This window comes from Centroberyx gerrardi, chromosome 15 (assembly GCF_048128805.1).
Source record: "Centroberyx gerrardi isolate f3 chromosome 15, fCenGer3.hap1.cur.20231027, whole genome shotgun sequence".
NCBI lineage: Eukaryota > Metazoa > Chordata > Actinopteri > Beryciformes > Berycidae > Centroberyx > Centroberyx gerrardi.
This window is the reverse complement of record NC_136011.1, coordinates 14,531,980-14,559,908: the sequence shown is the minus strand read 5'-3', so window position 1 is coordinate 14,559,908 and position 27,929 is coordinate 14,531,980. Positions and strand designations below refer to the sequence as shown.

The following is a 27,929-nucleotide window of genomic DNA, read 5'->3' as shown; positions in this document are numbered from 1 at the left end:
CTGATCTTTTTATGTGTATCTTTCTCTTCTATTTATGCGTAATTGTCTTGTATTGTTTTTATCTGCTATGGACCTCATTTTTAAGATGAGTCTTGAATAAAGTTTGAGTTGAATTGATTATACACAGATCAGAAAGTGGAATTGGAGGTGCATTGGGCATACCCCCGTCACACAAATACAACACGGCGCAATCACACACACACACACACACACACACACACACACTGTGTCAAGAGGATTAGCTCAAGTAAGTTAATTTATTCCAAACTGTTTATGAGTTACAGCCATTTAGGATCCATTAACTGGCAAAAAATAAGAAATCACCATCACATTCTCTTAGCAAGGGAGCAGGTATTTAGTTGACCCAACGCTTAATATCAAAGGCCAATTTAAAATGCACAACCTAAGAGTATGTTGGTTGATTTTAATAAAAAAGAAACAACCCACCCCCCCACCCTCCCTATAAATACAAATATTACATTGGAGAATTTCTTACATCACAGCACAATTCAATCTTTTAAATCAAACCACAGAAGCTACTATCTCCTTCTTTTGGATATGGAATCACAACCTTTCAAAAAAGCAAAGTGACAGTCATTAAGTGTAAAATCAGAGAGCTGTGATGTCGACTCCTGTTATCCCAGCATCCTTTGCCATGGCATAGAAGTGGCCTTGTTTTTCAAACAGGTTGTTAGGAGAATCAAACTCCACTATTTTGCCAGCATCCAGCACCATAACCCTGTTAGAGAGAGAGAGAGAGAGAGAGAGAGAGAGAGAGTTACCAATGGTATACTTTCCGTTCACAACGGACCCGAGAAGGTCAAGTTGACAGGCAGTCACACAATGGAAGTCCTGACCACGCATGTCGATGTCAGGCCCTAGCAAACAAGACTGACAGGTGATTTTGGAGGTTCACAGTCAGATTTACTATGAATATACTAATATAATAATGTAATAATAATAATGTAGTGCAGTGGATTTTGTTGTTTGATATTTTTTTATAACGGGATACATTAAGTGGGGAGTTTAAACTTAGTTTAGTTTAAATGTAGGAAAAGAGAATTATTCAGCAGTAGCCATTGTAGTGGAAATTATATTATACCATTATATACCATTCTATTCATTATGTATTAAGCACAATCTCATTCCTCAGTTGAATGCTGTCTCTGCCTTCAGTAGTTTTCCATTCTCCACCAGTTTGAGATAAACAAAGGTTCTGCCCAGAGATGGCCTTGAGTGTCCAGTAGGAACTGGATTTTGATGCATCCTAATCGCATAATGTTTCAAGTATAAGAATGTGTCGGACTTCTCATGACTCAGCTGTTTCTACTACATGATTATAAAAAGGGTGGACAAAACACATTGGTTGTCTCACACACTCATTGGGTGGGCATTGTGCCTTGCTTGCAAGCAATAAAGATAACAGAAGGACAACTTCTCATCTCCCAGTCTCTTTATTACAGAAAACTTCCACCACAGCCATATCTATTGTTACTGTTGCTGCTGAAGGTTCTGATACCATGCTGTGGAATTCTCCACTGACTGACAGTGACATCATAAATTCCATTTTAAAATGATAACATGCATTTCCACAGGGAATATTGCAAAATAACCTAACATGAATAAAACATGTCAAAAGTACAAAAAAGAGGAAACAACCAGTCAAAATTCAAGCTTCAAAACTGAGTGTTGGAAGACTTTAAAGCCGAGCAGATCCTTTCATGTCCACTTCTCTTTACAGACATGAATGCCAGTGTCTCACACAGCTGTGGCCATCTGGCTTCTACCCTGACCACTGACACAGCAGACACATAAACAGTAGCTAAAGATCTACAAAAATATAAAACATAAAAAAAATAATGATGATTCATGACTCATGATTTAGGCAATATCAATGAAATCTCGGTTGTTTATTAGAATTTATGTATTTTTGTTTAACAGAACTTAGTACAGTTGATTTAATTGTTTGACTTGGTGGAATTGTTTATTAACTGCTTTTAATTTATAGTTTTTGATGTTAGAATAACTAAATTATTATTTCATTTATTTGAACTATTGCTTACTGTGCCACCACATGCTGATTTGTTTATTATATCGTATTGTTAAATGTTCTGTACCGTGTCTCAGATATGTGTTGGTGCAGCAACAAATGAATTTACCACGGGAACAAAAAAAGTATCTTAGCCCACATGAAAACATGTCTCATAAAAGAACAATGCCCCATACTCAGTAGTGTGGATCGGAGCTTTTCAAGACCATTTATGGGCTCATAAATATGCAAAAAAGAGGAATAGGAAGGAATAGGAACGGATAGAATGAATGCACACCCAGCAAGCTGCAGACATGAGGCTTTTGTAAAAGAAAATGAAGCAAATTCAAGTTGCACGCTCTTTTCTTTTAGCTTTGTACTTTTGAAAACATCAGCATCAACAACTGAGAAACACATTCATTCACCTGGAGCTGTCCATGATGCTGTGCAGGCGGTGGGCAATGGTGAGCACGGTGCAGTGGGAGAACTCTTTGCGGATGGTAGTCTGAATCAGGTTGTCCGTTTCCAGGTCCACGGCTGCCGTGGCCTCGTCCAGGATTAAGATACGAGACTTCCTCAGCAGGGCCCGGGACAGACACAGCAGCTGCCTCTGGCCGACACTGCGGAGAGAGATGGAGGTCGAATAAAGTACAACACAGACACTCATGAGCACATGCTTCAAATATATTTGAGGCTTTTACAATTCCTGACATAAGATATGTGAGGACAAGCTGGCAAAAACATGAGTTGTGTGGGGGTTGCATTCCAATCTGTTTGAGACACAGACCTCCCAGACCTTTAATAACAAGGTAATTGTCTGAGGATTCTGAACATCATCGCACTGGAAGGCACTAATTACTAGTTGCAATGTATCTGGAATGCTGTAAGTATTTGATGTTTATTAATTGGCTGTGTCTGTACACAACCAATTAACAAAGTCACCTCACCACAAGCTCATTTGATGGAAACATGACGGCGGAACACAAAACAGCAGTGAACAACTAAAGCACAACCTGTGCAGCAGCAGGATTATCAATGAAGTGTGGCAAACAGGACTGGCACACTGTAGTTTTAATTAACAATAGAAAATATGTCATGATGCAGTAATGATTGAAAAGGTTGAGACCAAGATGCTATAGATAAGAACTGAATGAATATTGTTAAGGATAAAGCAAAAAATAACTACAACAAAAAACATATTTAGGATAATAGAACAAAGAAGTAAAGATACAGTGTCTTTATCATGCTAATATCCAATTACTATTAACGCCATGCTGATTTTGGTCAGATGTAGACAGATGTACCAGATGTTTGTAGTTTACAGCATCTGGGCATAACATTTGTTCAGTGCCATTCACCACTATGTTGACTGTATATTTGTGTACTGGATTAACCCACCTGAGGTTCTCTCCCCCCTCTGCGACTTCATGTTGTAATCCTGCCTGTAGCCCTGTTACATAATCCTTCAGATGGGAGAGCTCCAGTACTCGCCAGATCTCCTCATCACTGACTGTCTCAAATGGATCCAGGTTCATCCTCAGAGTCCCAGAGAACAACACTGGGTCCTACAAACACAGGCTTGGAATAAGTAAACGTATTGTTAATTAAACGCTGTGTGCGAGTTTGTGTGTGCGCATTCTGTGTGTGTACCTGTGGTATGATAGTGAGTCTGCTTCTCAGGTCGTGCAGGCCTATCGTGGAAATATCTGTCCCATCAATAAGGATACGACCATCAGCAGCCTCAATGATCCTGAACAGGCAGTTAGTCAGGCTTGACTTCCCGGCTCCAGTCCGGCCCACTATACCAATCTGAACGCGCAGAGAGAGGGCAAAACGTCACAGCTGATCATTCATGTACATTTTATAGTCTTCAGTAACTGGCCATAGATTTATCAGTGTATTTGTGTGTTGTGTGTGTATGTACAGTATGTGTATGTGTGTGTGCATTCTGAAAAACATGAACTTAAAGTGATAATCTGCAATTTTCTCACATAAATAAATGTACATTTTGCTACTTTCTATCATGGATTGATACCATATTATACTAAACACCCAGTACCAAGTGGTACTTTCATGTCTCTCTCTATTTTCAACTTTCAACTTCGTAATCAACCCCCCAAAAAACCTCCTTTGACAGTAACCTGCTAATGTAGTTTTACTGCTAACGTACTGTAAGCAGTCACTGTCTTTTGTTGATATATTGTTGGTATCCGTTGAATATCTGCTTGCAACTATCAATCGTAATAGATAAGCATTAGGGTAATGGTAGATTACCATCTCTGTAGACATGGTTTATAAATCGAGGACATATATCTGGTGTAGTTTTATGTCGTCTTCTGTATTCTGTTCTCTAAATATATGTACAGAGAGCATAGTTACCTAACACAGCACATAGGGGAGAGGTAACATTATCACCCATCAGCTCTATTTATGATGATTATCTGGTCTTTATCTGGCAAAAGTCTCACATCAGGACGTGTTCTGTTTTGATGCGCCATAGCAAAAGTATTAATGTTGATGGTAATAACCTTAAGTCATAAGCCCAGAGTGTACATGCTGATCTCCAGCCATTACTGTGTTTCACTTCTGTGTTGAAACTTGTTTCTAGTAACGTTATAGAACTCATGCCATTAGATAACTCATGATTTAGATTCGTACACACACACACACACACACGCACACACACACACACACACACACGCACGCACACACACACACACACACTAACATATACAGTATACAGACACAGATTCGCACACGGACCTTCTCAGTGCTGTCGATGTCACAGGTGACTCCATGCAGCACCAGGTCTAATTCGGGTCTGTAGCGGACCTTGTAGTTTTCAAACCGTAGCGTTCCTGCCTCAGGCCACTTCTCTGGAGGCCGAGTGTCACTTATCCACTTAGCCTGTGGAATCACATACACAGAGTGTAGATGCTTAAAGGTGGATAAGTTGTCAAGCCAAGCCTTTTACACAATACGATAATCAACTTCATAGCATGTCCTTCCTTGATCTAAGCTACTGCTGGGCCCACTTGTGTACACTAGTAAAGACTATATCCTATCCTACTCTAGATGTAAAATTCATGCAGTTTGTGGATTCAGAAGGGGTGAGTACTTTTACAACACTTTTGTTTCATTTAAGGGAAATGCATGCAAACACCAGATTGTTAAATACTGGTGTAGAGCCTGTAAGTTGTGCCAAAACCACCCTACCTGATGACTATGTAGTGTAAGTATGTAATGCTAAGGTCACTGAATGTATTGACATTACACTGAGGTATGAGTAATAACATACCTTCAGGTCATGTGTTCTAATGAGTTGCATATTAGCTATATACAATTGAATGGACATTGGATCCCTTGTTGATAAACATATGCATATACTAAAAGGGTATGAAAAATATCAGTCTATAATGGACACAAGCTGGAGACACTGCTTACAAACACTGTGGTTTTTAACATTTGCTTGGTAAAAGTTGACTGCCTTTACACTGTGCCAAAAGTTGAAAACTTTAAAAAGTTAGTCACCACATAGATCAGAAAAATGAAAGGAAACAAGAGTCAAAATATGTAACACTGACCAATTTTTCAACCCCTCTATCTCAATAGCAACTATTGTGCGTATCCAAATAAAATGGTTGTAATTTGGTCTTGGTAGTTGATCTTTTATTAGAGTGTGAGTACAGAAAGTACCGAAAAGTACAGAAAAGCCTCCGCATACCTCGTTCTCAAGCTCTGTGTATTCGCTGACTCTCTCCACAGCTACAATATTGGTCTCCAGCTCTGAGGTCATCCTTACCAGCCAGTTGAGGGTCTGGGTTACCTACAAAGCCCCAATGGGGAAGTGAGTGTGTTAATTCACATTATCAAATAGCTTTTTCACCACCACCAGCGTCACTGTTATCGCTGCTGTCATCATCATCATCATCATTACTGCTATCATTATCATCATTACCATCATGGATATGAGTAGTGTGTGTATGTGTGTGTGTGTGTGTGTGATGAGTATGAGTATATGTTGAGTACTGACATTGAGGGCGTAGGATATAGACAGGCCAACCAGACCACTGTCCAGTGACTCTCTGGAGATGACAGCAAACAGAGCGGCAAAAAACACCACCAGGTTCCCCAGGAACTCCAGACGGATGGCCAGCCATCTGTAGCATGCACAAAATACACACACACACACACACACACACACACACACAGATAAGGGTTTCATCATTCATCAATATATTGAAAATCCCATGAGTAAGAGTGTGCATGTATTTGTGTATGTGTGTGTCAGAGCAAGTGAGCGGAGTGGAGCGAGTTGAAACCCTACTCAATATTTCGCTCATGTGCAATCAAGTATAATAATAGGCTATTTTTGTTAATGACAGGATGGAACATCCACTTTGAATTCATCAGTTGGTTTCCTATCTGTGATCTTATTGTTAGCATTCAGTAAATGACTTGCGGTTTGGAGAAGTAGGGCACTCTGGTTTGAGCGGAGCAGAGCAGCCTGAGTGGAGCAGGATCTTATAAAATGTGCTCCTCGCTCAAATTAAATTATGTCCGCTCTGCTCCACTCACATGCTCTGGTGTGTGCAGGTGCAGTAGTTGTTCCAACAGACCTGTTTGACACTATCCATGGGTACACACTCTTGAGGTTTTCATCAATGGTTATTTCATTGTGTTGCAGGAACCTTTCCTGATGTCCATAGGCTCTGATCACTGACAGACCTGACACCGTCTCGCCAAAGTGGGAGTAGATGGGAGAGCGAGACACTGAGTCCAGCCGACGCAGCTGCCTGGAGGTCGCTACATAGAAACGCTGGGAGTAGAGAAAGAGAGCAATAGAAAACAGTGGAAGGTTGAGATGGATGCCCTTTATGTGATGATGGGAGCAAGCCACCCTCTTTCTCTTAGACTCACTGTTTACATTTCTTTTCTTTACATTACTTTTCAATAAATGCTGCTCCTACTCCACCCTCCTTTCTCCTGCTATGTTTTTTCCTCTCCTTTTCCCATCCAATCTTCTTCTGCTCACCTGTACGAAGTAGTAGATCACGGCCAGGGGGATGATGACGATGGTGAAGAAAGGTGTGGCCAGACAGATGACAAACAGCGTCCCCACCACGCCCAACAGACACATGATCCAGGAGCGGAAGGAATTGGGAATGGCTTCGTCCACTGTGAATATGTCCTTTAGAACACACTGCCATGTTATAACTGACCTTCTAGGCCTCTTTTATGTACCGACATGCTATTTTACCACTATGTGAGAAAAATATACTGTATGCTCAGTGTCATCATTGCGCTTGGCATGATGAAGATAAAAATAAAATGGTTTTCTAACCCCTATCCAGCTGATTAAGGGTCTTAGCATCATGAAAGGGCAAATGATAATTCCCACCTTTGCAAAGCGGTTGACCACCCTTCCAGTGGGTGTAGTGTCAAAGAAGAGCATGGGAACTCGCAGTATGTTGTTAAGCAGCCTAGAGTGCAGGATACGAGATGCAGCGATCGAACCGTTGGCTAGGAGCAGGGTGCCAAGGAACACAAAGATGCCTGACAGAGAGAGAGAGAGAGATAGAGAGAGAGAGAGAGAGTGTTTCAAAAGCCTGTAATTGCACCTTCATTCAACGAAAAACATAATACTTTCTCCAAAAAATAATGACAAGGTTGAGAGAAAAGAACATTTTCATGTCTGTGTGAAGCAGTGAGACTAAAGTGTACTTTTCTCCAAAATGGTCAGTACTTACAGTATATTCACATTCTACAACTCATTGTAATTGTCAGCGCGCTTCATGTTAAAAAAAGAACATTGACTAAGGATTTACAATCATATGTTTACAATATTCGTAATAATAGAATTCTATGAGATCACTGTGAAAAGTCTTTTGGCAGTCATTGACAAACAGGCAAGACGATTGCTATCAGTTGGGATAGACAACATGACTATCCCAGGAGGCAGTTGCATAAAGCTAGTTTAAGACTAGTCTAAGCCTTAGACTGGTCTTAGATGCTCAGGTTGGACTAGGCTAATTAAGACTGTCTGTTACTTAAATATTACGACTGACTTATTTTGAGGCAGGAAAGTTAGCCCCTCCCCCCTGGCTAATCTTGAGTTAAGAATTTTGTTGTTATGGCAACAAGTCGGCCTAACTGTCAGAGTGGGAAGTTTAAATACTGAAGCTGTTTCATACAAGATGACAAATCTTTGGTTTTTGGAAAGAGCCTGAAGAAGAGAGAGTGTTTAGAGGGAGAAACATTAGAGATCTACAGCAATCAAGAAGTAGTAGGAACAGGTCAATATAAGAGTCTATAGCAAGTTTGACTTAAGGTCACATTTAAGTCTAAACTAGGTCTGTCTTTATGCAACTGGCCCAGTTGTAAGGTAAAAAGGAAAGAATACTCTTTATATTTATTTATTTATTTATTTATTCATTCTTTTATTGATGTATTTAATTATTGGGGCACTTTCACTTTTCCATAAATCATGTTCTCAGCATTATTTGACAATCTTCAAGGTTTTTGGTGTTTTTGCCAGTGAGGTGACTAAACAGACAGCTGCACTCCCAGGAAATTAGATTGAGCTTTTCTAACAAGTGACCAAAACACTAGTTGAGTGTTCTAACCCTTCCCTTTTCATTTAAATCAATGTAAAAGTATCTCTGCCTCAGCAGATCCAACCTTGAGGTTTTCAGTATCTTGAAAAAGCTCATCCTGTCTGTGGAAACTAATGTTTGAAGGATGCAAACAGTCAATATAATGCTGAAAAACAAAAATGTTAAACATAACAGTAACAAAGGAGGTAATTCGGGCATTAGAAAAAAAACAAACATTAGCGCATTAATATAGGGCCTAAGCAACTACTTGTTTTCTTTAAATGAGTTTAACTGGCCCCCTGTCAGCGCTTACCCTGAGCCACCCCCAGTGCTCCGAACACCCCCACCCTGGTGTCCCTCTTCGAGGCAGGGTAGGTCATGTTGTAGTAGTCCACTGCATCATTGGTCCAGTCACTCAGCCACAGGTTCTGGCCAATGAAAGCCACGTTCTGGATTAAGTAAATCAGGAAGACCATGGCGGTGTATCCCCAGCCCATTGCACGCATGTACTGGAGGTATACGGAGAACTTCACCTGGACATTAGACAAGGAAGTAAGGCTTAGAACACAGCTGTAGATGTGTGTGGCCATGTGTGTACATTGGATTGATGTGGTGCATTTGAAAGAGTGTATTAAACTTATTAAATTAGCTCAATTTACCTGTCCTGTTTCCATAGTTTCCTTCTCTATCAGCCTCTGGCCTTTCTTTGATTCTTCAACAGCTGCTGTTTTTTTAATAGAACTATTTTTCCTTAGCCTGACACTGGACAAAGAGAGAGAAAGAAAAATGAAAAAGAAAGAAGAAAACAATATCTTCAGTGGAATTATAAAGTGCATATCTTTCTCTGCTGAGCATGAAAAAGACAAATGAGTGTCAATTTTGTGGACACGAGTCTTACAGTCTTACAGTCTTACAGATCCTCTTAATAATGACCCTAATGTATCCTAATGGAAGCCCACCTCCCCTCCACACACACACACACACACCCACACTCCTCCCTCCCTCCCCCACCACTTTCCTCCTCTCTAACCTGCCGTTGCGCTGGCTGCGGCGGATGCTGCTCTCTCTCTTGAGTGTGACAGAGACAACATCCTCCAAAGGAGAGTCGGCTTGAGGGTCCTCTACTTCAGGGACGAGCTCAACCTCCGCAGTATCGATGCCAGGCTCTGAACACACATGAATGGTTACATATAGTACCTGTAGATGCATCAGGCATATAGTACACACACACAAACACACACACACACACACACAGATGGAGGACAGCCACAAAAGTGCAGTACTTTGTGCAGCTGTACTAGTCCATAATGCAGCGGGAAACCAGATGTACCTACCTGCCTCTGTGTGGGTCTTATTGCTTTGCTCTTTGGCGTATGTGTCTAGGAACTCAGAGAACGCTCCCCTGCTGGCGCGGAGGCTGTGGTAGGATCCCACCTCGGACACCACCCCGTCCACCAGCACCACTATCTCATCCACATAAGGCAGGAAGCTCACTCCATGAGTCACCAGGATACGAGTCTGTACAGACAAAGACACTTTGAGCCATGGCGGTCAAACCGTGGGTCTCTTCTGAAAGCAAAAACTGAAAATATAAATGTGTTCCAAGCTTGACACAATGGCCAATGTCGCTGGACTCATTAGAACAGTATATCCACCATCATGTGTTTTTACTAATCTACCTATTTTAGTTTTCATATGAAGAGTTCACCTCCAAAATGCTATATATCCATTTTGGTAAAAGTTCATCATTCAAGATCTTTAAAATATTGAGAACACAGTCTGTAAGTGTTTCGTCAACCAAAGACTTATGTTACCTACTATCTTTTAAAAATTGTGCTTAATTTGTAAATATTTTGTCCTATCAATCATTTTGCAAGAGTAGGAATAATTCTCTTCAAATGGGGGCTGTTTCATTTTGGAGTGAAACTCTTAGGTATTGATCAACACTTCTCTTCAGAGTTGGACTCAGCTCTGACCTTGTCCTTGAGAAGTCCATTGGGTCCAATCACTTGATCGAAAAGATGGTTGCCCACATGAGAGTCCACGGCAGACAGGGGGTCGTCTAACAGGTAAATATCAGCCTGGCTGTAAGCTGCTCTGGCCAAGCTCACACGCTGCTTCTGACCGCCAGACAGGTTGATGCCCTGAGCACCGCCGAGGAGAGGAGAGGAGAGAACAGAACAGAATAAAGTAGAGGACAGGAGAGGAGAGGAGAGGAGAGGAGAGGAGAGGAGAGGAGAGGAGAGGAGAGGAGAGAACAGAACAGAATAAAGTAGAGGAGAGGAGAGGAGAGAACAGAACAGAATAATGTAGAGGAGAGGAGAGGAGAGGAGAGAACAGAACAGAATAAAGTAGAGGAGAGGAGAGGAGAGGAGAGAACAGAACAGAATAATGTAGAGGAGAGGAGAGAACAGAACAGAATAATGTAGAGGAGAGGAGAGGAGAGAACAGAACAGAATAAAGTAGAGGAGAGGAGAGGAGAGGAGAGGAGAGAACAGAACAGAATAAAGTAGAGGAGAGGAGAGGAGAGGAGAGAACAGAACAGAATAAAGTAGAGGAGAGGAGAGGAGAGGAGAGGAGAGGAGACAACAGAACAGAATAAAGTAGAGGAGAGGAGAGGAGAGAACAGAACAGAATAAAGTAGAGGAGAGGAGAGGAGAGGAGAGAACAAAATAGAGCAGAGGAGAGAAGACAACAAAATAGAGCAAAGGAGAGGAGAGAAGAACATAATAGACACATTATTAGCTTTAAAGTGATGTTGATCTTTGGTAGTACTTTGGGTGGTGTAGCTTCCAGGCCTGCTCCGGGAGAGGCGACTGAAGAATTGCATTCACTGCCATTATATGGCGGAACAGGTCTCAAAATCACACTTCTAGCACATAAACGAACCCGAACAAAGCAGATTCTGACAATATATGAAAAAAAACTAGTCATGTTGCTGAATTGTGGTTAATTTAATTGCTTTCTTTATGTTTATTAAACCTTTCAGTTTGAACAAGTGTACCACTGAAATCCAGTTGGAGGAAGGATGAATGAATGTTGATGGAACAAAGAAAATAATATGTTCACCAATAATTGTAAATAGTAATTGTAAATAATAATTGTGATTTTTTTTTTTTAAAGTGAAGAGACTTCTCAAAATCTGCTTTTTCAAAGTCCTGTCTCCCACCTTTTTTGCCTATTTACAATTATTGATAAATGTACTATTTTCTTCGTTCCATCGGCATAAGTTTCATCTGATCGGATTTCGGTGTTACACTTGTTCAATCATAAAATGGAGAGAAAAAACCCCCACAATTCTCCAATCGCCTCTTGCTTTTGAACCAACTGAGACAAATGTTGGCTGCATTTTTCAGTGTCTTAAGTTTGTGTTTTCACTGAATGCTCAGAGTGCAGACACATAGGATGACACACACACACACACACACACACACAAACACACACACACCAACATCACCACTGCCACCACCATCATGTCAAACCCCTTGTCAGCAATCTCCAGACAGCCTAATCTCTCTTACCTTCTCCCCAATCTCCGTGAGGTCTCCCCCAGCCAGCAGCTCCAGGTCGGGGGCCAGGGCACAGGCCTGCAGCACCTGCTGGAACCTCCTGTCCTCGTGGGCCGAGCCAAACAGGATATTGTCCCTCAGAGTAGCGTTTTGGATCCAGGCCTGCTGTGGCACATAGGCAAGTGAACCCTGGAAGGAAAGACACTGAGAGTCAGGTGAAATGTTCCCTCTAAGCCAGTGGTGTCCAGCCCAGGCTTCATGGTCAAACAGGGTGAAATAGTAAGAGAGACAACACTCTTGAAGCACTTTGTGTTCTCTGAAACATAATGTGATTTAGTGAGTTAGTGCCAGGTGTCTTCCAGACATCGGTTACCCTCTTCGCCGGGGTGGGAGGGCCAAAACTGACAAAAACGCCTTTGCACTCTGCTCACAAAAATGAGCATATCTCAAAAACTAAAAGATGTACATAGTTCAAATAAATTTTGGAGTGTTGAGAAATATTTTGTTCATGTTCCTTACATTTACAATTTCTGTGGCTAAATATGTTTAGTGTGTGTATTTGGCAAATTTTGGTCAAAAAACATGTCTAATTTTTAATTTATGGCACAATTTCAATATTTTTTCCAGTTATTATGGTTTATTGATTTACATAGCCTTTCAGCTTGGGTTGTGCAGATTTTAGGGATATGAAACATTTGAAGATACTCAAAAAAATGACATCACAGTAAGCAAAAATACCAGTGTAGCCCCCCCCCACACACACACACACACACACTTTCTGCCATTGGCAAAAACTCTGAAAGCTTTAGCTCAGTTTGCTCTGGAAGAACGGCGCCCTCTTCCTGTTTTGTGCCATAAAGCAATCCAGCACATTTCCCGCCAAATCTGACCCAGTGGCACACAATGTAAAATGCAGTGTAGAGGCCACTAGAGGCTGCCAGTCTTCATAGCAAAGGTCTTGTTTGTTTACAGTAATTATACTAATTAGAAGTAATGTCGTAATGATTTATTGAGGTTAAAATGCTACATGTAGCACTTTTAATATTGTTAAACAGACATGAAGACGTAAATGAAGTGTAACCCTAACCTGTATGTTGACAGAGCCTTTGGTACTGTGCATCTCTCCCAGTAGGGCCGACACGAGAGACGACTTCCCAGAGCCGACCGCTCCCACCACTGCTACCAGCCGGCCAGGCTTAATGTCCAGGGACACACTGACAAGCACACACACACACACAAATATAATAAAAATATGTTTGGGATAATATAATACACCAGTGTGTTCTAAATGTGGGATGTTGCCTGTGAAGCAACAAACTTACTTCTTCAACACAGGCTCAGCTTCTTTCTCCCAAGCAAATGAGCCATCACACACACTAACAGCAGTATCTAATAGATGGAAACAGATGGACAGAGAGATGCAATCAGATGGACAGAAAGAAGGACAGACATAAACACACACACACACACACACACACAAGCACATGAAAGACCACTGCATTTGTTAATTAAGCCTGGTCAACATTCTGTTAGGGGTTCAGGTGCAAGTGCTGATTGTGGACCTACTGAAGCTGGGGTCATGGGACACGCTGTCACTGTCAAGGTCTTCACCTCCCAGAAACTTCTCCAGGCGCTTCCTAGACACTGTCGTCTGAAGAGTCAAACAACTCGGTTAGTCAGATGTGAACAATTTTAGAATAGGTTCAGTATGTTTCCGTGCGTGTGTGTAAGTGCATCCTTACTTGCACCATCGCGGCAATGAGCATGGGCAGCATGGCAAGTGGAAAACGAAGGATGTTGAAGAGAGAGATGGCGGTGAAAGCTTTCTCAGCATTCAACACGTTTTCTGAGCTCACCCCCACAAACACTGCAAAGGTGGCCAGAGAGACCTGCAGAAAGGACATGGTTAGTATATTGAGAAACAAGGTTCCAGATTCTGGTAAGACCGTCTTGTCTCAAATCTTTTCATTTCTGTCTCTGTCCCTGTCCCTGTCCCTGTCCCTCCCTCTCTTTCTGACACTCTTTCTCAGCACTCACCAGAGCTGGAGCACAGGCAAAGATGAAAGTGGAGACAGAATTGAGGTAGGCAAACTTCTTCATGACCATCAGTTCCTCGTCCCTAATCCCCTCCACCTGCGCCTGGAAGGATGGCTCCCACGCATACAGCTTCAGGATCTAATGGACAGACATTAGGGAGGGGAGGAGGGGGCAGAAGGCAGTGGAGCACAAAGAAAAGGAAGGGTGTTGCATCACTCGAGGAACAGGGGAAAAGCATTCTTACCTTCTGTAGTCAAGGCCAAAAATCCACAGGTGGTGAACAAATTACAATAAAGGGCACTGCAGATTGCTGCTTTTTCCTGAGGCATGAAAGCTTTTCTTCTAAGGAAGGACACACTTACAATCCCCCGCCTCCACCCATCCTGCTGGACCATTATTGAATAGAAAAGCACAGGTAGTGATCTTACAGCAGCTACCTGAAATGGTGGGGTTATTAACTCACTTTGATCCCATTCAGTATTTCATTCATGATTTTCAGTCTCTTGTCTTTGAACTTCATGTTTTCAATCTGAGGAGAAAAGGAAAAACAAAATTGTATTACATTAGGCTAATTGTTATCCCAATACCTACAGGTGGTGGCCATCCTTTGCTTTCAGAACACCTTCACTCTTCCTTGAACTGCTGTCATACATTGGTAATTTTTGATGCCGTATTTTTGTGGCGTTTAACAACTAACCTTTTAAGTGTCAGTCTGTCCCTGTCAGTGAGCTTACTTGCGACCAGTGTTACTCTTTGCTAATGACTGATTGTGTTTGGTATATGTTGTCATGATTTTCAAGACTGTGTTTCTTGCCACATAAAACAATTTTGCAGTTTTTGTAACCAATGCACCTGCAATTCGGGCATCAACTATTTTGCACACTCTTTGGAACTCTGTTAGTTGCCTCGTGTTGCTTTGAAGACTCACATCTAAAAGAGGTGATTATCAGACCTCTTTTACAGCTGGCACATACAGCAAATTGGCATTCAATTTAATATGACTAGAGCTGCAACGATTAATCGATTAATCAATTTTTTAAGAAAAATAAGTCAAAATTCTCTGATTCCAGCTTCTTAAATGTGAATATTTTCTGGTTTCTTTACTCCTCTATGACAGTAAACTGAATATCTTTGGGTTGTGGACAAAACAAGACATTTGAGGACGTCATCTTGGGCTTTGGGAAACACTGATCGACATTTTTCACCATTTTCTGACATTTTATAGACCAAACAACTAATCGATTAATCGAGAAAATAATCGACAGATTAATCGACAATGAAAATAATCATTAGTTGCAGCCCTAAATATGACTCACCTGAGTAACTGCCTTTGGAATTGTGACTTACTTCAATGTCCTTTTTTACATGCTGTTTCTAATAGTTTGTCTGTATCCAAATGGCATGCTTAACTATTATTACCTGTAAATGAAGGGTTTTATTCCTAAATTAGATATCCACCATTGGTGGATGACACCTACTTTTATGAAAAACATATTCTTGGCTGAAAATATCAGAACAGATTGGATCATCTTTTTTTTTGGTTTGTTTTGTTTTTCAAAATGGATACAGTATACCATTTCAGTATAGAACTGCAACTCCAATAGAATCAAGAAAACACATGCTATTGAAGAGGTCCAAACAAATGGCCAAGTAGAGATTGTTATGGGATGGGTGGTGAAATGGGAAGTGAAATTGGTAATATCGGAAAAAATACAGGCAATCAAATGTATATAAAAAACCTTTCCTGCTATTTAGATTCAGCATGTTATATGCATGTACACTATATACAAAAGTTGCACACTATATAATGTATGTGTGTGTATTTCTGCTAACCTGGATTTTTCTGGCCTTGGTGGCTAGCAGTCCATTGATTGGCACCATTAGCACCATAACCGCCAGGCCAGCCAGCACAGAAGGCCCCAGCTCCAGCCACAGGAAAACAATAGAGAGACCTATCTGCAGAGGACAGGACCACAGCAGGTGGATGAAGTTGGTCACATCGTTGAAGCGCTGGGCATCAGCTGACATCAGGTTTACCGTCTCCCCGACCGTTGATTCTTTGCGAGTGTCATTAGACACCACCAAGGCCTAGGAGAAGGGAGCAAGGAGGCAGGAAAGGGAAAAGGAAGAAGAAATGTTGAAGAATTGAAGAAGAAAAAGTAAGAGTAAGAGACATTATAAGAATATTTACGATGAAAAGTCTTGTATTTATACAGAGTCAATAAAAGACACACAGACAGAAATTATTATTAACCCTCCTGAGCCTGTAATTGCTCCGAGCAGCAGGCACGGGTTCATAGGGTCATTGGCCTTGAGGCCAATCAGTGAGGCAAATTGAAGGATGCTGCATCCAAACTACTGAGCCATTGAATTGTTGATTTAAAAGCCTGTGTATACTGTAAGAGTGACTGAGCTGTGACAAGGATCCCACACAGCACATTTTCCAGTGTTGTGTTTTTAGTGACAATTAATTGGAATTGACAAGTGTTAATTCGAGTGTTGACTGTTCTCTTAAAGAGCTGACGTGGCTCTGGGGCGAGTGTTCAACACTATCTAAAAGAGGTAACATAATTGTGAAGGTGTGAATTTATGTAAACACTGGCATAGTGTTTATTTTTACACTCTCAGTCACTTCTAGGCTTACCTTCTTGTACACAGCAGCCATGATTGCGGTGCGGACCTTCATGCCCAGCACAAAGCAGCGCTGGAAGTACTGCTGCAGGAACAGAGACTGTAGAAAGGCCACCAGCAGCAGCAGCACCGCATACAGGTAGCCCGTCCAGGTATATATGGACATGTCCTGGGCAAAGGAGATCATCATTCTGGAACAAGACAAATCTGGAGTTCAAGGGACAGCTCAAAACATAATCATCCGGGACACCTGTTACTGTGTTGTATCCAATATCTCAGGACAGATTTGACTCAATGTACTAATAACGTTTCCTTCAACTCTCATCCTGTTCACCCATTTGTTCTGTCCCCCTCTCTCTTTCTCAGACACTGATGGTATCTACTGATGCTTCAGTTAACCACTGAGGGAATAGTTAAGCTATGATTGAAAAAAAAAAAAGGTTTTTTATTATTATTATTATTTTTTTTTTATTATTATTATGCAGTTTTATGTAGCTTGTTCCACTTTGCCATCAGTTTAACATCCTAACACCTTATCATCAAAGAGTTTCTCAACCCTGAGCTAATGATTGATGAGACTGATTTCATATTAAGGGAACAAACAACAGTTCCCGAGGCCACTAGGGCAACAAAAAAGTACAGATTTGAGGAAATATGCTATACAAGATATAGATGTCTTGTGATGTGTCTAAGTATTAGATTAGGTTAGATTAGATATTGAACAATAAAAATATGCAAAAATCCTGTCAATAAAAACAATACACAGATTAGGAGACAAGGGAAACTGGCAATATCTGCTTTCACTGTTGATGTAAGAAAGAAGTAAGAGGTATGACTTACTTTAGGAGCTGAGGACTGACGAAGGCCAGCAGGTCGGTTAGAAGTTTGAAGAAGGCTGATTCAATCAGAACCCCTTTAAAGGTCTTGTAAATGGTGGGAATGAGCCATGATTTAGGATAGTTCTCTTCCTCTTTATTCTTTTTTTCCTTCTTCTTGTCCTTCTTCTTGTCCTTCTTGTCTTCTTTCTTTCCCTTTTCCTCCTGCAAATAAATATATTTTAAACGCTGTCTTTGTACACATATTGTGCACATACACTACCAGTCAAAAGTTTGGACACACACATTTTTCTTTATTTTTACTATTTTTCACATTTTAGAATAATAGTAAAGACATCAAACTATGAAATAACACAAATGAAATTATGCAGTGACCAAAAAAAAAGTGTTAAACAAATCAAAACTGTCTTATATTTTAGATTCTTTAAAGTAGCCGCCCTTTGCCTTCATGGAAAGTCAAAGGCTTTGGAAAGAAATTCATACATAGGCATCAACTTCACTATTTATATTTGTCTAAGAAACAAATTTCAAGCATTTAAGCATAAGCCTTTAGATCAAAATGGCTTGAAGATAATGAAAAACATAGTACATTCAATCAGGTGTGTCCAAATGTTTGACTGGTGGTGTCGGCTCTGTGCATCAAAGATGTACCCAACAGTGCAATAAGTGCTATGATTAAAACGAAAGTGGGGGGAAAAGGTAATTGAGTGGATAATTGAGTAAAAATACAATCCAGTTTGAGTGCTAGACGCTGTGCATGCATGTGTGCTATGTGTGTCCTGGTACGCTGTGTCCACTCTCACCATCATCAGCACATCCTGACTGACACCTTTCCCCAGGCTGTTGGACAGGCTGCTCTGAAAGGCCTCTTCCTGGGCGCTCGCTCTGTTCTTGCCCCCTGTCGTCGTCTTCTTCTTCAGCTTGTTTTGGAGCCTGGCCCTGGCTGCACACAGCTCTGACTGCATGGTGCGCTGGAAATGCTTGTTGATGTAAGCGGTGCTGTCCGCCTCGTTCAGATCCCACAGGTCCTCCTGAACCAGCGGCCGCTTGTAGCCTTTCAACATCATGCTGGAGAGAGAGGGGGAGAGGTGAAGGAGACACTGATAAGAGTGCACAACTTGAAGGATCTTGGTGTGTGTGTGTGTGTGTAGTGTCATTTGAGGGGGATTGTTGGCATTCTTACTGTAGCGAACCTCTTATCAGTCAGAATTTACCTGTTCAACCAGTTGAAAGTGATTCTGCTCAAAAATGCTGCCCCTGCCTCTGGATTCTATGATTAAAAGAAAACAGCACATAGAATAAAGTTAACAGAAGGCTAAAATGATGGAGGGTCAGACTGGATAGAGCTAGGCACAGCATGTGGGTCATTTGTTGCATTATTCCTAACGGTGTAGAATCCATACAAGCTCAGAGAAAACACATAACGCGTGATTCCATCTGAGCGCTCAGGTACCTTCTTTACACGTTTCTTCGCTTCCCGAGGGACGTCGGCCAGAGCATAAAGAACGAGTGCAATCAACTCCAGCCCAAAGGAAATGTAGAAAAGACAGAAACGAGGCACATCACGGATTTCTCCCTGGGGATAGACAGAGGTTTAAGGGAGAAGAGGGTGGATGGTGCATCGCAGGTAGATATTGAAAGCTGGGGTGCATCAAAACAAATAACTGCATTCTGCCTCAGTAATGGTTCCAATCTTCTTCTGTCTTAACCCCATTTGCTCCCAACACTATTACATCTCTCCCATACCAGTCTGAGCGCCTCTCGCAGAAGGGTCTGGAAGGGGAAGATGTCGCACACTACCAGGAGCAGCCAGAAGAAGAAGAGAGTGGCGGAATCTACCGCTCCATCCCTCCGCCTCACTCCTTCCTGGCACAGCAAGAGCAGGATCTACGGAAGAAGTAGAAGGTCAAAGCACAGAGCGGTAAATACCAGAGCAGCAAAGCAATAACAGAACTAATTTAAAACCTGTATGTATTTACCCATGAGACAGCGAACAGCACAGGGTTTGCATAGAATACACCGGCATTTTTCTCTGTTGAAATGGCGTCTCTTCCCGGGCCGTAATCCTCTCCTAATGTCAACACCAGGCCCGCGATGGCCGACAGGAACAACAGAGACACCACAAGCTGAGGGGAAAGACACACATTATTAGCAAATGGCTCATAAGCCAAGTGAGCGAGCGTCAAACATGTAGAAATCATTGTTTTTTTCACAATTGCAATCCCTAACTGGACAGAAATCATACTTGCAGAGTTTTGTTCCAAAATGTGATGCTGGTAAAAAAATTATTACTTCAGATTTATCATTCAATTTCACTTAAATATAGAGGTTTCATTATGTAAAATATCCTCATATTACAATTTTGTGCTATCAATAATTTTGTAAGAGCAGTGCCACTTTTTTTCAAATTTTCAAATTGCACTTTGTTGTTGTTGTTACTATCATCAACATCACCTTCCTCCTCTTCGTCAGCACCATGGTTACTGGAACCAATTATTATATTACCAATTTATTTACTTTTCCTCCTGCAACTGTTACCTGTTTGCAGAGGTAGAGCTTGGACATGTGTTTTGTTTTCACTCCTCTGCTGAAGAGAGCTGCCAGGTGCCGGGGGGCACAGAGCCACAGGAACGCCAGCGGGATCCAGACCAGCACCGTCTGCTCCACACACACCGGGAGGTCCGGGTCCGCCCTATCCAGGAACGAAGCATTCTGAGACACAGTGGCACTGGGGTTAGGTGTAGGCCTTGTATTAGTTATCCGATATGGAGGTTCCTCCCTCATCACATATTTACATATTTCATCATTGTTGAATTATATGTTTTGTAATTCTTCATTTAAATTCCTAATGTATCCCAGCGTTTCCCCATCCATAGAATAGGTGCGGTGGGTCACCCTGCCTTCAGAAAGAAACAAATAATTACATTAGTCTGGGTTTCAAAGGAGTTTTAGTGTCCCATAATGGTCTAAATGCTCTTTCAGAGGTTTTTTCCACCCTGACAAGAATAAATATCTGGGGGAAACACTGAATACTTTTTTGGGGGGGATGAAAATGGTCAAATTTATTGAATATCGGCACAGAATATGGGTTATCAGCAACTTCAGCCTAAAAGTTTCGCTGAAGGCCTTGAAAAACCCATATCGATTCAGTCGAAGCCTAATTGGTACACAACCCAGCATGCACAGATGCGCGCACACACACACACCAGATTAACAACATCAAATGATAGAACCCTACAAATGAAGACAGCATCTTATAAGCACACAACAGCCCTCATAAGCTCTTGGAAAGTCAGACACAAACACACCTGGGTAGCCCCGATGCTCACACTGCATTAAACCACAGGGATTGAACACCTCCCTGATTAGAAATTTAATCAAGACTGACTCACATGTGATTAAATCATAAATCCCTGCTCACTGCTGTGTGCAGGAAGAGGAAAGAGAGGAATAAGAGGGGGGGGACTATGTGAGAGGAATGTGGAATAAAAGGAGAAAACATTAAACACATGAATGTTTTTTAATGTAAAACATTAAAAAGGAGGGGAAGGAAAGGGAAAGGAGGGGGAGAAGGACGATGTCAGAAAATGAAACCAGTTAAGGCCAAGTTTATTGGAATGATCTTTGTCCTGTTTTGTTTTTGTGTTATTTATTTCATAGCCTACTTGTTTTTGATTTCTGTTGTTTTTTGTTGTTTTTGGTGAAACAGGTGTGTTTGTTGCTGTTTTATGTATGTACAGTTATTTATGTATACATTATTTTTCTAGTAAAAGAATTAAACAAAATAAAAGGATCTGAACACTGGGGAGTTGGTAGGGTTCAGAGAACACGACACCTCGACAAGGTTTAGAAAATGTGGTCTTTCAAGCCTATGTTTTTGATTTTTTTTTAAAATATTTAATGTTATATATCTGTCTAGCACTTGAATTTCAAGCCATCTACTGTATGAGCAGCGTGTGATTTGGACAGGCATAGAGCCACCTCACATTCTCCACTCTGAGCACTTATGGTCTCCCAGTGCAGTCTGAACACATACAGAGACTAATTTGTTCCTTTATCCTTTTTAATTGGAAGTAATACTCAAGGTTTGAGCAACAGGTTGCCTTTGTACAGTTGCCTATTGAGTGTGAAGCCAATTACACGTGTACTGTTGCTTTTTATTAATGACAGCAGCAGAATGGATTCCATGGCAAATTTCCCACTGGGGATAATAAAGCTAATAAAGGTCTTTGTAGCGTTCTAGCAATTGAATTTCAGTTTGATTCCAAACTATTCTGTATGATGCCCTGACAAGGTTCCTGTCCCTGTAACTGTAAAGCGAGTAATTAAGAAAAAATCCTTGAGAAACAAAAGCATCGCTCATTCAATGAGTGATGATGAGTAACATAAACATGGGCACTTGACAGAAGTGCTGAGTCATTAGTCACATGTTTACTCTCTGAGTTATAAAGTGGTAAAATAGAATGAAATGCTTTCAAATAAATCTAAATAAAACAATATTTTATTTATTACAGTAACAAATCTAAATATGTTCTTTTTTTTTTTTTGCTTTAAAACACATTTCTTAGTTGTATTTTATACAACTACCAACATAACTATGTCCATCATATTGGTTGTAAATGTTTGACTGACAATGTAGTTATAGTTAGTAAGTGAACGTATAGTTAGTGAACATATTTGTGCTGTGATGCATCAAAAGTCTGTCAATGTTTTGGGAAAACTGGAAAGTGATATACCGGTAGATCCACTAATTAAGGCCGTGATTAAGGTAATTTCCCCCAGTCCCAGCATGCCTTCCCTTGGCTAACTCTCCCCCGTCTGTCACACTCACCCAGAAGACGGACCCACAGTACTCCTCCAGTGCCACAGCAGGCATGGTCCCAGATGATCCGCTTCAATCCCCCTTAGATGACGAGACAACCAGACCCGTCTCGTCCGCTCCTCCACCGCTGCCAAGGCTGGCTCAAATACTCACACACACACGCTCCAGTCCACACACACTCCAGAGGAGACAATTGCAGGACGTGACTCAGAGAGACTTTGAGCTATGAGGCTTCTTTTAAACGGAGAGCCGACCTCGCAACCTTGTTGTTCACAGAGGCAAAACTGGTTGTCTGTCAAGAGCAGGAGGGTTAATGCTTAACTTGAGTCTCGACTCATGTAATTGTTCCCTTTTTATGCAGGAGATCTCAAGGATTGTCTTCGGGCAATAATAGTAAAATCATTAGTGACTCCTCTGCTGCCTACAACTACAACATGCATTGCTCATGATGAGTATGTGAGAAAACTCCCACCGCTGTAGTGAGAGAATCCAGCTCAGTACCAGCCCACTGACACTCCTCGACATGCAGATGTGTCTAAAGTCCAACAGCAGGGGAAGAGGATTGCATGTGGGGGAAAGAAAACCAAAAAAGGAAATGTGGGGGGGGGGGGGGGGGGGGGGGGGGGCTCATTAGGCCCTTTTCCTGTTGTGTTGCTAACTTCTCTCTGCGCCTGCCTCCACTCTCTCTGAACTGAGACCCATTTTCAAACTGCCGAGTCATGTCAGGCGGCAAGGCATTGGAATGACAAAATAGAGTTGAAGCCATTGAAGTGTTACAATGCTACATGTGTTACAAAGATACAATGCTTTGTTCAAATGTGAGCCAGTGAAAATGTTGGACGGTGGGGGAGGGGTCTGACTGCTTGCCAGTGGGGTACTGTTTTGTTTTTATCCCACCCTCTCTCTCTCTCTCTCTTGCTCTCTCTCCCTGTGTTTCCTACACTTATATCATTGCCAGAAGGTGGCTGGCCATAAACAAGAGATTCAAACCAAAGAGAGATAGACTACAGATTAAGTTCCCTTGTCGGTGTTTTCTAGCGATTCAGGTCAGTCTCATTGGAAACAAATGACACATGACCAAACCTCTGTCTTACTGCGCAGGCTCTGGGTCTCCCATATGTTTTTACCCAGTTTCCCCAAAGAGTGGTAAGAGGTAAATTGCTACCAGACACTGGTTCAACACAAACAGAGAGAACAAAGAGCATGGCTGCTGTAGTATGTGTGTGTGTGTGTGTGTGTGTGTGTGTGGGAAGAAGGAAAGGAGTTGTGTCAGGTTTTCGTCTCTGAGCGAATGCTAGACCCAAAAAAATTGTACAGCAATTTTGTTTAATTATGAGGCAGGTGTGTTCATGTGTTGCAGATATGAGTGCCCTACCCACTCTGCCTCACATGGCCCCCATCCAGATGCCTGGTATAAACACAGTAGGGCTGCAGCTATCGATTATTTTAGTAATCGAGTATTCTACCGATTATTCCATCGATTAATCGAGTAATCGGATAAGAAATACTTTTGCTTTATTAAAGAGCAATAGTAAATATACAAAAGAGAAAAGCTGTCCGCACGAAGCTGTCCATACGACACTGTGATTTACTGAAAACGAGGTGAAATAATAATTATTATTGATATTTATTACTAGGCCTAAATATCATACAAGTTCATAAGACTGGCTAATGTACATTTATTTACTATGTTGAAGGGTTGCCCTACACCTGCTGACCCTACTCACTGCAATCAAACTAAACTGAATATACCTGCTGTATTGGACTGGTGCATTTTAGGCTCCAATTGCTACTTACACCACCTGATATTTTCTGGGGTATTTTATGCATCACTGTGAGGGGAGTAGGTGTGTGTGTGTGTGTATGTGTGTGTGTGACTATCATAATAATAACATGAATGAAGCTCAGGCTTTCACAAATTGACTGCAGCATTTTATTTTCTGTGGTTATTTTCTTGAGCAAAACTTAGCTAACTTAGGGACATCATAACTAGCCACCATATTGATTTACGTTCTTAACTAGCCATTACATATAGCCATAATTAACGTGCATTCTTTACTAGCCTTCATCTCATCCCGTTTTAATATTGAGTGCTGACTCCGCCCACCCGGGCCAGTTTCGGCGTACGCCGGTAGAAATTACAAGTGGACCCTATCCTACAGTCCCTGCTCTCAGTGGAGGGAAGGAGCTACACTGTGTGTGGGAAGCGCTGTGACCGTCAGACCTCTCTGGATTAGACAAGCAAGTAGAGAAAACCGGCATCAGCCGAACCAATTTATTGCCAAATGCTTTGGGATTCAACACATTAACATTGCTTCCCATGGTCAGAAAAAGTCGGCAGATTTGTCGCTAGTCGCTTTTGAGAAATAAAGTCGCCAGGGGGGTCTGAAAAGTCGCTAAGTCTAGCGACAAAGTCGCCAAATTGGCAACACTGGATCCGAAACTTTGGACACTTTCTGTCGTTTTCTCTGGCCTGTCTCTTCTCTTCGCCCCTCGCTATTTTCTCTTTCTCCAGCGCGTTGTGCAACAGTAATAATCATCTGTGCGAAACACTGAGTGTGTATATAGTTATATGGATTAAACGAAGCTTCGATGCAAAGAATTTGCATCGATGATTTTTAGTAATCGAGTTACTCGAGTTTCTCGAGGAATCGTTTCAGCCCTAAAACACAGTGGCAGCTTTACAACCTTGTATATCTCACTGTTAATGACCAGCAAACAACTTTAACAGAGCTCTATAGTAAATAAGGATGATACACAAGATTATCCTGTCTAGTGAATATAGAAACAAGCAAAGGTTCTGTAATAAAGCTTGCTTATATAACGATGCAGTAAAATGAATGGAATAACATAACTCAGACTGATCTATCTACAATGCTTTAATCCCACCATGCTAGAGCCATTAATGAAAGTGTGTGGTGAGGTACAAGAAAGTATGCATCCAATCCTCCTCCCACCGTGATTTTACAGGCAGTGTGTGTGTGTGTGTGTGATGGTTAATCATTACATCATGTTTGATAACATCACATGGCCTGTAATCTAGCTGAGTCAGAGTGTGTGGCCCCAAGGACAGCAGCATGACATGTTGACACATCACCTACTGCAGTGATTCTCAACTTTTTTCATATCAAGGACCCTAATTTAGTCCACATTAGAGCCACAGACCCCCATTTGATGAGATTTTGTCTCTCGGACTCAAATCTAAGAATATTTTTATTGTTAGATATGATGATGATCCCATGACTATCTGTATTGTAGGTAGAGAGATAACAGAGAAACTATGATCAAAATAGTCATTCTTCTACATTCTCTAATTGTGTTAACTTCTTATAAATGAAATAATGGTGAAGTTTAACAATTGATCAATTTGCTGGGGACCCCCTGGATCTCCCTCAAGGACCCCTGGTGGTCCCCGGACCCCACGTTGAGAACCACTGACTGCAATACAGAATGAGGCCAGAGACATTGTAGTCTCGTAAATGGACAGGTGAAATTTTACACTCCTCAAAATGTTTAATACTATTAACTATAGTTATACATTTATAACAGATATGTGGGTGGGCATTATGTTGGCTGTAAAATATCCCTTAATTATCTTGTACCAAAGAAGAAAGCCCTGCCCAGCTCAGCCTAATTGCTTTTTACTTGATATTGGAGGCAAAGGTCTAACATGGATGGACTTCAGATGCTAGGAAATATAACTGGAGGTGGGTGAGGCTAAAACAAGTAGGCCTACAGATCCTGTACAGGCCCACGGCGCGTGTGTTGAACTCCTTACTTGCACTGATCCGTCGGAAAACGGACACTGGCGGATAGATTTCTGTCCGTTGGGCTGTTTTGGAAGTCAACATGGTGGGAGAGGCAGAAATACAGTAGACTAGCTTCGCTCATAACGGTGCTACTTCGTAGAAACAAGTTAAATTCACTTGAACACATTGTTTTATCACTCACATTGGGTTGAAAATAGGGAAGAATGTGTAGTTTGTTCTGCCTCGACATTTTCACAACAACCTGTCAGCTCCGCGGCTCAGATTGAACCGTCTGTCTGTCATTTGATTGTGCGTTTGTTTAATGTCGCCAGGCATCCCGGTTGAGTGGAGTTTTCCGTTTTTAAGCACTGTGATTGGCCCGAATAGTGATGCGCGGGTCAGGTTTTTTTCAACCCGCGACCGCCCGACCCGACACATAAACGTATCCGAACCCGCCCGACCCATTTTCATACACATAAAACAACGACCCGAACCCGATCCGCAACCCGCAGAATATAATGTATGGATGGCGGGATAAACCAGCTGGAGATTGGAGAAGTTTACTCTGTTAATTAAATTTAAAACCCATTGAAATTTAGTCTAGAATTACATTGTGTGTGTGTACTGTGTGTAGCCCATTTGACCCGCACCCGCCCGACCCAATCTCAATATCATCATTCGACCCTAACCCGCCCCCGCGGGTTTATGCGCTTCGGATTGACCCGCGCATCACTAGGCCCGAAGGTCCAAACACCACCCAGCCGGAAAACTTTGGTCATAAAACGAACCGAACCAGTAGTTTAACACTGGAACCGCCAACATTCCAATACCCCCTAGAACCACCAGGGGGTCATTTTTACCCCCTGCCGCAACAGCGTCAGCAATCGCAAATATGTCATTTCTTGAAGCAGTTAAGTTGTTCATTTTCATCAATTTTTTAAAATAATAAGTAAGACTTGACACTTAAAACAGGTACAACCACCGGTACTGCTCTGTATTTATTTTTTCAGAACCGGAACACGCCAGTTACTTCGTCAAATTCACTCCCGGAACGGCGTATCGGTGCGTTCTGCCCAATGACCCCATGATATAGCCTAGTTTGATATAGCTTTTTTGTTTGATATAGATTTGTTTCCTGTCAAGAGACTCGGGGTCATCTCTTAGTCAAAGACGCCCTCTAGAGGCCATCTCACGAAGCGACATCTCACTAAGCGTTACGTGACTGACTGACTGCCTTCATCCATCGACCAGGGGCGGAAATCACGGGGGGGACAGGAGGGTCCGGACCCCCCCTTCCTGGGACTAACAGAGAGTTGTCCCCCTCAATATATCATTGTAAACATAACTATATAATTTTAAATATTATAATAATATGCATTGAAAGCACTTGTGCTAATTATAGACGCAAAACAATGCGTTTTTAAGTTTCGAAAGATTGCGTCCCCCCCTCATACGCCTCACAGTGGTTTGGTCCACTGCCTACCTGCCTCCCCGAACCCCCACACACACACACACACACACATTAGCCCTCGGTACGAGTGTGTGTGGAGGATCTCTGGAAGTGTGTCAGTGGTGGCTGACCTCCAGTAAGAAGTTACTTTGCAAAGGTTAACTTAAAACAAAGGATGTGTCAGACATTTTTCTTTACTTCTACCACTCAATAGAATAAAACACATTCACAATTGTAATCAGACTACATTTTGTTCCGTTACCTCGCGGT

At 41.7% G+C, this 27,929-nt stretch overlaps 1 protein-coding gene across 1 annotated transcript; it reads right to left on the bottom strand.

Annotated features, from left to right (window-relative positions):
- Nucleotides 1–468: 468 nt before the first annotated feature.
- Nucleotides 469–22,514, bottom strand: abcc2 (ATP binding cassette subfamily C member 2). Its single transcript, XM_071905455.2, has 32 exons — nucleotides 22,470–22,514; nucleotides 20,177–20,350; nucleotides 19,618–19,764; nucleotides 19,385–19,525; nucleotides 19,092–19,214; nucleotides 18,853–18,908; nucleotides 18,442–18,706; nucleotides 17,643–17,842; nucleotides 16,816–16,993; nucleotides 16,005–16,259; nucleotides 14,635–14,700; nucleotides 14,172–14,309; nucleotides 13,877–14,023; nucleotides 13,701–13,785; nucleotides 13,457–13,523; nucleotides 13,222–13,348; nucleotides 12,147–12,323; nucleotides 10,602–10,769; nucleotides 9,960–10,143; nucleotides 9,656–9,791; nucleotides 9,285–9,387; nucleotides 8,939–9,158; nucleotides 7,431–7,585; nucleotides 7,065–7,220; nucleotides 6,649–6,848; nucleotides 6,063–6,189; nucleotides 5,754–5,855; nucleotides 4,793–4,936; nucleotides 3,680–3,838; nucleotides 3,428–3,594; nucleotides 2,455–2,649; nucleotides 469–739 (listed from the first exon to the last, which is right to left on the bottom strand). The coding sequence occupies exons 1-32, from the start codon at nucleotides 22,512–22,514 to the stop codon at nucleotides 610–612; spliced, it is 4,737 nt and encodes a 1,578-aa protein (XP_071761556.1). The 3' UTR covers nucleotides 469–609.
- Nucleotides 22,515–27,929: the final 5,415 nt, after the last annotated feature.

Bases quoted from the DNA above. Each gene is read 5' to 3' on its own strand.
- abcc2 (XM_071905455.2), bottom strand. From the start codon at position 22,514: ATGCCTGCTGTGGCACTGGAGGAGTACTGTGGGTCCGTCTTCTGG. The intron at 14,701-16,004 runs GTTAGCAGAAAT...TTTTCTCCTCAG, and splicing joins CCAAGGCCAGAAAAATCCAG to ATTGAAAACATGAAGTTCAA. The intron at 3,595-3,679 runs GTACACACACAG...CTGTGTTTGTAG, and splicing joins GACTCACTATCATACCACAG to GACCCAGTGTTGTTCTCTGG.